The 12043-nt window shown below is 35.0% G+C and overlaps 1 protein-coding gene across 1 annotated transcript in view; it reads left to right on the top strand.

The window, feature by feature from the left end:
• Positions 1–12043, top strand: part of DHX15 (DEAH-box helicase 15) — a 57100-nt gene that overhangs the window by 28440 nt on the left and 16617 nt on the right. The window contains exons 5-6 of the mRNA XM_032400107.1: positions 1427–1645; positions 6819–6986. Of these exons, the coding sequence (XP_032255998.1) occupies positions 1427–1645; positions 6819–6986 (387 nt within the window). The remainder of the gene's footprint in view (positions 1–1426; positions 1646–6818; positions 6987–12043) is intronic.

Below are 12043 nucleotides of genomic sequence, written 5' to 3'. Positions count from 1 at the left end.
ACCATTTATTGGAGCTTAGACTCATTATTCGGTTGTTAGTGTATGTGTTATAGGGATTGTACACTGGGCAGAAAGATTCTGGGTCTTAAAAAATTATCTTAGTATGTTTTTGCTTGTAAATTAAATTTATGCTTTTAAAGAATGTATTTAAAGAATGAGTACTGTCATTATTGATTAAACCTTATGAACGATTGAAGTTTTTGTTTGATTTTAATTGTAGTTGACAGGTTATGTTAGTTTCTGATGTACAACATAGTGATTGGTAATGACAGCTTGTATGTTATGCTGTGTCACTTGAGCATAGCTACCATCTGTGACTGTACAACGCTGTTACAGTACCATTGACTATATTCCCTATGCTGTACCTTTCATTCCCGTGACTTACTCATTCCATAGCTGGAAGTTTGAAACTCCTACTCTACTTTATTCGTTTTGCCCATCCCTCCACCCCCCTCTTCTGGCAACCACCAGTTTGTTCTTTGTATTTATGGGCCTCTTTCTGCTTTGTGTTCTTTAGATTTCACATATAAGTGAAATCAGGTGTGGGCTATTAAAGCTTTTAGGAAAGAAAGTCGAAGTAGAAATTACTCTGTAGTAGAATGTTTTATGGGGTGCCTTCTTTTTAAGTAAATTTTTAATGGGTGCTGTAATGTGTGATTACATGGAGGGAGGGTGACTGCACTGTCCTGTAGCCCTGAACAGCCTTTTGTGGCTGTGGCTTTTTACAACAATGTAGAAAATCCCTGTGTAGGAATTTTTCTAAAGAAGTCGTGCTTATTAAAAATGCTTTGGAAGAAGGGAGAAAATTTATATCTGTGCCAGTGATTTTTTTTTTTTGTCTTTTTCACATTTCCTGTTTTTTCCTGTCATGGTCTGTCTTAATAAACATGGTAGTAATCATACTATTTATTAATAATGTTTTGTATCAATCCCCTTTACATACTGTGTAAACTTTATGTAAACATAAATATGTTAGGAGCATTTTATGAACTTTGGGTTTTAAGATATTGTTTCATGAAGATATATTGTAGTTTATTTATTGGGTATTGGGTTTATTTCTGATTTTTTAAGATGTCAGTAACTCTCTTACTCTATAGCTCAGCATTTCTGTATTTGATATAGTTTTTAAAGATTTATTTATTAGAGAAAGGAGTATGAGCGGGGGTGGGGGGTGGCGGTTGTGATCTCAGAATCCTGAGATCATGACCTGAGCTGAAATCAAGAGTCAGGCGCTTAGCTGACTGAGCCACCCAGGTGCCCCCTGCATTTGATTTTTTTAATCCATTTATTTGTATGAAGATTTTTGTAGTTTTTTTAAATAATTGATATACATAGAACAATAAACATTACTTGTTTTTTTTCCTTAAGACCATGTAAGAATCCTTGAAGACAGCTTCAAGTAATTTACTGTTTTTTTTTTTTCCAGGTTATAGTTATGAGCGCTACTCTAGATGCAGGGAAATTCCAGATTTACTTTGATAACTGTCCTCTCTTAACTATTCCTGGGCGTACACATCCTGTTGAGATCTTTTATACTCCTGAACCAGAGAGAGATTATCTTGAAGCAGCCATTCGAACAGTAATCCAAATTCATATGTGTGAAGAGGAAGAGGGAGATCTTCTACTTTTCTTAACTGGTCAAGAGGTATAGTCATTATTTTCTTCATTATTTAGCCTTTAGCATATTAAATTATACAACAGCTTTTTAAACCTAAGAACTTGGCGTATATTAACCATGTGTTTCTTATCCCAAGTTTTAAAGATTTTCTTCAACTTGATTGTATTTAACTATGAAATATATAACCCCTTTGTCTGTGTACTCTCTGAATACCCTTTTATACTGTTGGTGTTTGTTAATTATCGTAAGAATGTTAAATGCTTTTAGAATTTCAAGATTTAGCAATTGCAGTCTCAGCTTTCGAGAGACCTGGGTGGTAAGAAGTGGTGTGGTAATTTGCAGTTTTGCTGAAGCAAGAATTTGAACCACACAGCTGCTGTGAAGATCAGATTGTCCTAGTCAGTTAGCTTGTGAGTGAACTTGAGTCACTTGGGTGCCCATTCAACATCAAAACAAATGTTTGTGTTTTGGTTTTGTTTTCCATGTGTTCACTGAGGATTAGAAGGAATCACTGAAATTTCTTAGTTAGAATTTAACTCATTTTAAGATACACGTTTTATTCTCAGGTGCTACATTTTTAAAACTTGTTTCCCACAGTAGGTTTATAGGTGTGCTAATGAAATTCTCAAGCTAAAGTTCAGGAAAAAGCTGTCTGGATAAAACAGTTTTAGAGAGCCTTTTACTGGAGGTTTTCTTAAGAGCTTGTCCTTTGTTTCAATAGATTTTATGAATTTTCTAGAATGTGCTTCTCAAACTAACATACACGCAGATCACTTAGAAAATTTGCGGATTCTGATTCAATAGATCTGGTGGAGCCTGAGATTCTGTATTCCTAACAAGCTTCTAAGTAATGCTGAAGCACTCCAGGTTTGAGTGGTGAGGTTCTAGAGTAGCGCTGTCCCATTAGACCTTTCTTCCTTTCTTTCTTTCTTTTTTTTTTTTTTCTTTAAGATTTTATTTATTTTTTGACAGAGAGAGGGAACACAAGCAGGGGGAGTGGGAGAAGGAGAAGCAGGCCCCCCAGCGGAGCAAGGAGCCCGATGCGGGGCTCGATCCCAGGACCCTGGGATCATGACCTGAGCCGAAGGCAGACGCTCAACGACTGAGCCACCCAGGCACCCTGCATTAGACCTTTCTTCAGTGCTGGACAAGTTCTGTGTCTGTGCTGTTCAGTATGGTAGTCACCAGGAATGTTAAGGCTTTTGAGTATTTGAAGTGTGGCTGTGAGAGGAGGGATTAAATTTTAATTTTACAGCATTTTAATTAATTTAAATTTAAATAGCTACATGTGCCAACCCTCCTGTTTGTTTTTGTATGGCCCACGAGTTAAGAATTGTTTTTACATTTTTAAACAGTTTTAAGTAAGAACAAAGAATGTGCAGCAGAGATGATCCATGGATGCAAAGCCTAAATTGTTTTGGCCCTTTACAGTAAAAGGTCTGACCCCGCCCCAGAACATTTTTTCTCAAGTGTGGCCAGTGGACTGAGGAGGGGAGAGTTTGTTAAAGCAAGTTCTTGGCCCTGTTCCAGACTTGCTGAAATAGGTGAAATCTGAGGTGTGATATAGGAATCTGCATCTTCAATGAAGTCTACGGGCCATTTTTGTATTTCCCTAGGTTTAAAGGTCACTATGCCAGAGAATGTTTAAACCAGTATAATTCCTATAGTACATTAATGACACAACTATAAACACTGTCGTGGGGGAATTGCCCTTGTTCTCCCAGATAGCAAAATCAGAAGTCTTCTGTGTGACTGCCTGCCTCCATTGGAATGTGAATTATTTTATTTGTATTCAGTTTCTACAGGAATGCTTGATAACACATAATATTCTGGCAAGTGCTATTGTTTTAAGAGCTATAAATATCGAATAATTTCTTTATCCTTGCATTTCTTCAGTATTTATGTGATCTATGATTTGTACCCCCATTGGCCATCGTTCTTTACTGTAGAACAGGATTTTTCAACCTCAGCACTATCTACGTGGTAGGCTGATCAGTTTTTTTGTTGTGGGGTAACCTGTGCATCGTGGCGTCTTTGGTCTTTACCCATTAGATGTGTAACATTCTCTCCCCCCGTGGTAACAACGAAAAATGTCTGCAGACATTGCCACATGTCCCCTGGGTGGAAAATCATTCCCAGGACAGCATCACACTTGCTCTTTTGGGAAATAAAATGTGTTGCAAATTCAGTTTTACAGATAGACCTATGTTGGTACTAGTCTTCCCTTTTATGCATTTTGAATGGAAGAATTTTTAAATATTTTGTAAGCAAGAGTACCAGATGCTTTTTTGATGGCATATAAACAGTATTTATGCACTAATGCAGTCTTTAGGCAGTTGAGGTATTTATTTTGTCCTTTTGTGCCTGGTCTCTAGTTTCTTGCTTCATCTAGAGTGCTGCGTAGTGTATTTTTGTAAATGACTTAAAAATAGCCATTATGTTCAGATAACTAATGATATTAGAATTTTATCAGAAACATCAGATGGTCTCATGGTGAGGACCTGAAAGGCTTTTCTATGATTTAACTTCTTGTATTTGATATTTTGGCAGCTATCCCATAGTTGGGGAAAGGAAGGGAACAGGCCCCATGGTTTTCAAATGTGTGCTAGAGTATATGTTTTCTGATAAAGTTATTAACTGTAATTGTGAACTAGGTTTGCATGTGTCCTCTTATATTTTTAAATCACCTTTCGATGACTAGTCTTGAATTTGAAGATCTTTAGGGTTAAAGGAGCAGAGTACCTAATTAATGTATTTTGTTTTACTGATTGTGTTTAGTAGAGCTGACTTAATATAATATAAAGTATTACTGTTTTTCATGTCTGTGAACCTGTTACTTTTACATGGTCAATTAAATGGTAGATCTCAGAATTCAGTATTCTTGTTTTCATAAATTTGAATAGCATCTATAAAATTTAGTTTTCTCATGAAATTTTAAAATGATTTTTAAGAGCATTTTGCCATTTTGACTACTTAAACAATAATGCATCTGTAGTAATCTGAGTGAATTTGGGAGTAGGAAATCAATCTTAATTGGTTAAAGGTTGGAAAAGATTTGAATTCTAGAATATTTTTTATGTTATAATATGTTAATGCATAGAATCTGGACTTGTGATTAAAATTAAGTGTTGCCTAGTAGAAGTCCTTAGGGGAGCTACAGTTCTGAATTAGATTAAGAATGATTATAATTGAAATATCAATTGTTTGTCAGGGGTTACATGAAGATGTTAAAACCATTCTTTAAGCAACACGTTCTTTTATCTTTAATTTTGCTGAGTAAAATGTCTTTTCCATATGCAGTGAGTTCAGCCTCCTCAAATTAGTTGTCCAAATTTATTTACTCACATATATTAATACTTTTGGAGCTGAAAGTCTTAAAAACTCCTGCACTTCTGTCTCAGTAGTCAATATTGCTCATAACTAAGCAACCCTAAGCAGATGGTTACTTTGTGCTGCTGAATGTCAGTGAGCTTTGTGCTCCTCTGAACTTAACATTGTTGACTATGGAAATTTGGTAAACTTTAGGGAAAAATTTGTTGCAGTTTTAAAACTAAATATTTAGAACCTTGCTTGTGTAAAAAAACAAGTGGTGTGGGATTCCGCCCGCCCCATCTTCAGAGATGATTTTATATCCCATGCAGTAGTGATTTTGTTTTAGCTGTATACTTACTTGGTAGATTGGAAAGTATAGTCCCAAGTATAAAGTTGGAATTATCTTGCTAAAATTCTGGAACCTGCAATGTACCATTTGGGGCACTTTGTTTTCTAGTATATGAAATCTGGATGTTTGGTGACTTTGGACCTTTTGTTTTCTGGTCAAATATATGGTTAAGTCAGCTAAATTAAAAAATATTCTGAATATTGGCATCAGTTTTCCTGTGTTTATCTTTTTATTTTAGAAAAATCTAATTTGGAGTTTATATTCAAATCTTTTTGATTTGGAAGAGATCTAATTTTGTATTTGCATACCAGCAGGGGGCATTCTAATCTAGATACAGCATTTAAATGCTTTTTTTTCTAAAAATACTTGTTTTGTTATATTTTTTCTACCAATAGCATTCTTTCATTTTCTTTTAGAAACTTCAGATCTCAAAGGGAACTATGAACATCGAATCCTTAATAGTAATTTTCTGCATGATAATTTTCAAGACCCTTAATCCGTTTTTTAGGAGAACTACTATGTTTGAAGGAGAGGGTGAAAAAAGTTTTTGTTCTTAAGTATCCAGAGACTTTGTATTTTTTAACATGGAAACAAAATTGCCTTTGATTTAAAATTATTTCAAGGAAAATAATTTTAGTTTAATATAATAAAAATACAGACTACATTTACCTGATAGATTTTTTCCCTTTTTTTCTTTAATCATTCTGATTTTTGAATAAGTTTTTCTTTAATCATTCTGATTTTTGTGTAAGAGATAATTTGTTGATAAGGATAGCTTCTGATTGGGTCGTGCCTTGGACAAGCTGCCAAATCATTTAACATACTTCTGAATTTAACTGAATTAATGCTTCAGTAAAATTTAAATTTGTTGCTCTCCCCCCTCTCCCCCCTTTTTAAGTCCCTTTGCCACTCCTAGAGCCTCCACCCACCTCTCTTTCTCGGTCTCCCATACTCTGAATATTTATTGTGAGTCCTCTCTTTAAAACCTAGAGATGAATGCAAATGTGTTGGAATTATTTTCTGTGGTCGGGAAAGTTTTGAAGATGCTGTAAGTTATTTGGGTTAGCCTACTTCTTAAATATCTATGTTGATACTGTAAAGGTGTTTGTTCTCATTAGGCACAATGAAGCAAATCTTCCATATAATTACATTAGTGATACGTGACATTAAAGCCTAATTGGCTTATTTAAAATATCTAGCACATCAGTTTCTTTTAGATTGTGAACATTTAAAAGGTTATGAGTGCAGTTAAATATTCCTGGGTGAGAAATTTTAATTTTAGTACAATTTGTTGAGAATTAATTAGGACGTCTGACTAGAAGAAAAAGAGTGTGGAATGCCAATAGATAGTTGACTATTTATTTGAGTACAGAAATCAAAATTTTTCTTCCATAGTTTTGGAAATCCCGATGAAGTTTACTAACTTAGTTTTGATTTACCAAATTCAAAGTAAGCTTCATAGGACTAGGATTATGATAAATACTTAAATGTTTCAGTGTGTGTTTGTTTTGTTTTTACACTCAGCCTTTTATTTTGTAGGAAATTGACGAAGCCTGTAAGAGAATAAAGCGTGAGGTTGATGATTTGGGCCCCGAAGTTGGTGACATTAAAATCATTCCATTATACTCTACACTTCCTCCTCAGCAGCAACAACGCATTTTTGAGCCTCCGCCTCCAAAAAAGCAGAATGGAGCAATTGGAAGAAAGGTTAGCATAGAAATATTCTCTATAAACGTTTCATTAACACACAACTGTCTGAGAGATATGAAACTATATTGAATTATTAATGACTAAGTTATGGGTGGTGGTGATCTGAGTTGCACACTACAAAATGATCTGTATTTCAAAAGTAAATAGAAAAAAGTGTATTTTGGTGGAATTTTGCTTATCTTTTGACCTTAGAGTAAGAGCGTGTACTGTTTTCCATCCCCACAGGAAGCACCTCCTTAGTAAATGGGTGGTTGGTTAGGGTGGGTCAAGAAAAGCAGGAGATGATCAAGTGTCTTTCTCTCCTTTAAGTCACTTGGCAAAAGCCTAAGCACTTTTTTTCTTCAGTGCCTTGGCTTCTGCCGGCAGTTTTCTTAAAGACCTAACCAAATGTCATGTTTGGAGGTATGAAATATTGACTGCACAGATTCCTGCAATAGCACTCATCATGCGGCATTGCATAAATATGTGGGTTTCTTTAGGGCAGGAATGCAGATTCTCTTAGTGTGGATGTCTGCCTGGCATAGGAAAGGGCAAGGGTTTTCTAAACCTGTTTCTGAGCTCTTTGTTGGGATGGGAAGGGGATCTAAGTTGAAGTTAAACAAAACAGCTATGCTTTTATTTGTTTGAGAGCTGGGGGTTCTAGTAGGTTCTTTGATATTAAAATTATACTGTTTGAAAAGGTTTGAAAAACATTAGTATAGTGGAGTTAATCATTTGTTAGGTTAAATAGTAGCTGAATATGAATTTTGGCAAGATTCTTAATCTCTGGTTTTAAAGTTTTCATTTTTTTAAAGTGGGTATTATTTACTTCATCACTTTTGGGAGATTATCATCAAGGATTAAGCTTTGTATATACAGGGTCCTATTATATCTAGAATAAACTAGTCCCTCATGGTAACTGCTATAAGTTCCTTGAGTATATTCATGTAGAAAAAACTCTTACTTGAAATATTACTTAGGTATGATTTACTTGTCAGATTTGGAATTTACTGCTTTCTTATTTCTATATTCAGGACTAACAGATTCTCACCTTTTTTCTGCTTTTTATTTCAGTCTTTTTGCTAATGTTTATCATGATTATTGAAAAATTTCACATTATAAAGATACTTAAATATATCAGGGCTAATTATTTCTTTACATGGCTGTGTAAAAGTTAAATGAACCAAATACATTTTTCAAACTGAAGGAACTTACCAAAAAGATACATACAACACCAGCCTAGTGGAATGTAAACTAACAAGAGATTGATAGGAAAAAAAAAACAGCTTCTGAGTTTCTCATCGATGAGTAGTGAATATGACTTTTAAAAAAACAGTCTGATCATAGCTTCATTATGTTGAACTTTCCAATTCTTTTTGTCATAGTGCTATCTGTAGAATATGTTAAAACATTTTTCCCTGTTACTTTATGTGCATTCTCAACTTCGGGGAAAACTTAACATTTTAAATGATGAGCTTTAGTAGATAATTTTGAAGTTGATATGTTGACTGAAAAGTACTTATTCTCTGTAGAGTTCTTAGCTTAATTCTGTATCAGTCGATGTATGTAAATAAGTAGCTGTTTTCTTAAACATTTCTATAATAAAGAGTAGACTGCAGGCAGATAATTTTTCTTAAAATCATGTACACTTTGTATATCTGCATTTGTTTTAATTTTAAGATTTTTTTTTTAACCACTGAGTAAAATTGGTATTAAGCAAGATTTGCCATATTTGTGTGTCTTTTCATATAGTTCTTTACATTCCATTTTTAGGTTACTTTGAGAAGTATGGGCCTGAACTTACTGAAATTATTTCACATCTGAGTTCTTTGCTCTGTTAATTATTAGTTTATTGGAAATTTAGGTTCAGTCTGGTGCCAGTCCAGTACATAATTTTGTAGGATCTACAACTTAAGCCCATGAAGTAGAATTTAACTGTATTGCTTTTTGTGTTCTTGTAAATCCTAAGGATATTGAGGAGAGTTTTGTCTCACTGAAAAGAGTGACTCAGCAGTAGTTGGATATATGTGTGGTGATGGCCACGGATGATGAGGGGACCACTGGAGTCCCCAGGGCATGGGCTTACCTTGGGATCCCATCCTGGGCTTTCAGGTCAGAGTCAGACCAAGGGCCACAGTGCTACTTCATCCACTGACGGTTTTCATTCAGCTAACTACAGGACCTCTTGCTGGGAAATCATGTTCTCTTTAGGCATGAGTCAGCTTCATCTTAGAGGCTGAGAACATTGTCACACACACAGATGCATGCGCTCACGCACACACACACCCATCCACCACCACCCCCCCACACACACACCTATGATCCCAGCAGAGGGAGGGAGGACTTCTTGGCAGTTGGTGCGACAATCTTATTATGGGGGGTGAGGTGGGGAAAGCTTTGAAGCCTGGCATGTTTAAGGAAAAATGAACATTTTTATAGAAGCCTAGTTCACAGGAGGATTCACTCATCCGATCATGGTTTTGGTGCTGGACAGGGAAGCTGCCTGGAAGAAGGTAGTAGGAGTGTCAGCTGAGAACCAGAGAGAGCAGAAACACATTCTGGCCAGGCGCTGACTGGCGCTTGAGAGGAGCGGGTGACTGGCAGAGCCACGGCTCTGGCTGGGTTAGACAGAGCCGTCTGAAGGATTGGTGGGACTGTGGGGAAGGAGGAAGGGTTAATTCCTCATTAAGATGCACAATTCCTCATTAAAATGCACACAGGTTATGTGAGGGAAAGTGGCTGCATACGGGAACAGGAAGAACTGGCAGTTGGTTGCTATTTTCCTATTATTGTCTTCAAAAAAAAAAAATGCCACAACTTTGATAATATCCCATTTATATTATAAAATAAAGAACTAGGGGCCAAGGCTTGCTTCTTCTGTTCTGAATTCGTTATTCTGCCAGTTAGTAGAATGGAACTTTCATTCAGGAGTGTTAAACTGTCACTGGTTGATATTCACAATTGATTTAAAAGTACGAAGGAATGTTTAGGGATTTATGGTCTGCTTCCAGTTGTGTAAAACCAAATACGATTTGATTCATTTTTTGTTAAATTTGTTCTAGTACAAGGATAATAGCTAGCATAGAGTAGAATGTAAGAAGTCAAAATGTTTGGAACCAAAGAGAATATTTAATGTTTTTTAAATTCTGCCAAAACAAGTGTAATTCTGTATTTATATTTGGACACCTTTTGTGAGGTAGGTAGTGCCTTATTTATCTTACTCATTGTATTAATTTGTGCAGAATAGTTTATAATATGATTGTGGTAAAACTAACAAAACAGTCTTGTAATATTAAAGTTTTAAAATGTAAGCTATATTAAAGGTAAAGCTTTATGGGCATGGGGGACTTAACTAGCATCCCTTTTACAAATAGTTACTGAGTTCTTTTTATGTGGGCTTCTAACAGCACTACTGGTAATGATCGAGAAAGGTTGAGAATGCATGTATTTTTGTGAGGGTAGATCATTTTATTTGTTTTGATCATGCTTGACATTTATTCAGATATTTGAGTTTAAGTTCAAGGTACAGTTTTGTATAAGCATTAAAGTATCATCAATAAATCACTTGTGTGCATCTTTTGAATAAGTCTTATAATTGCTGTTTTATAGATTTGGTGTTATTAAAATCCAGCAACTATTCTTTGATTTTATTTAGTTTTCATTAATTTTGTCCATACAAATAGCTGATTTTTCTGTAGCTTATGTTACAGTTTACTAATTAACATGGCTCAAAGCATACACTGCTCAATAAAAAAGAGAAATGGCCCTTGTGGAGATGGTTCTGTAGTTTTAAAGAGAGGCTTAATGATCCACTATCTGAAGATAACTTAGTGTGGTACTGCTGGGACGTGGACAAATAAAGAAGTTAATGTCCTTACTGAATTGGCGACCCCCACAGAGTTCCCTGGGGACTAAAAATCCAAACTAGTTGAATCTAAATGCATTATTGTGTCCAAATAGAATTGAAGTAGAGCAACGCAAGTACTCTCAGTTCTACCATTTTGAAGTGGAATTATTGAAATAAAGAAGATTTCATTGTAAGGCATGTTATTGAGGGGGAAGGGGATAAATCTAGATGAAAGTTTAATCTTAACACACTTAACATAAACACACAAAATTGGCAGTGGGATGTCAAACTTTTTTCCACAGGGTTTTCTATTTCAGGTAAATAAACCCCTAAATATATATTTATTTATATTATATTATATTATAAAATATAATATATATTTAGGGGTTTATTTACCTGAAATAATTGCTTAGTCAATGAGGTTTGAACACTTTTTAAGGCTCTTTGAACACTTATTGCCATGTTACAGTCTAGAAAGCTTGTACCATTTATATGTATATTCCCATTGGTCATATGTAGGTCCCTTGACAAAATCAGGATCACTTTGTGTTCTCACCGTTTCCTAATTAGATCATGTGCCACTTGACATCTAGAACATACTTATCTGAGGTTTCAAGGGAGCTAGATAACTTTTATCATCTATTTGTTCTTGTGCATTATGTATGTGTGTTTTCTTTAGCCTTAGCTAGTATTACTTCTCCAGCTCTAGTAATAGAGTCATTAGAAGAAGCACCCTGAAAGTCATACAGTTTGTTACATGAGTTTTTCCCTTTTTTGTCCCCAAACCTACCTCCCATGGTTTCAGAACCCTGCCCTTTTTCTCATAGACACTCTAATAATTGTTAAATCAGTATGGTAGATAAATCCTATTCAGAAAAATTTTTATTACCTTAATGCTTTTTAACCAATTTACTTTTAATTTTGGAAAAAAGCTTAAAAGTCATACTTCTCTAAGGTCTTTTTTAACACTACTGCTTTAGATAAGTTTGATAATGACATGGGGTTTGCCAGGTTGGCATAATCCTGTGATTCTTAAACACTTGTGGAATCACAAATCCACACTTCCTTTTAAGTGTTATATAATTTGTCACACACACACCGAAAGATGCATGCATACCAAGTGAAATTATTTTGTAAAGAAAATGATTTTTAAATAACTCTAAAGAATTGATCACATCAAGAAATTTTTATCATACTAATTGTATTCTGTTCTAGAAGAAACATGTGA

The sequence above is a fragment of the Phoca vitulina genome, unplaced genomic scaffold (assembly GCF_004348235.1).
Source record: "Phoca vitulina isolate PV1807 unplaced genomic scaffold, GSC_HSeal_1.0 scaffold3, whole genome shotgun sequence".
Lineage (NCBI taxonomy): Eukaryota > Metazoa > Chordata > Mammalia > Carnivora > Phocidae > Phoca > Phoca vitulina.
Note: the sequence above shows the minus strand (reverse complement) of the source record. Positions and strands in the feature narration are given on the sequence as shown.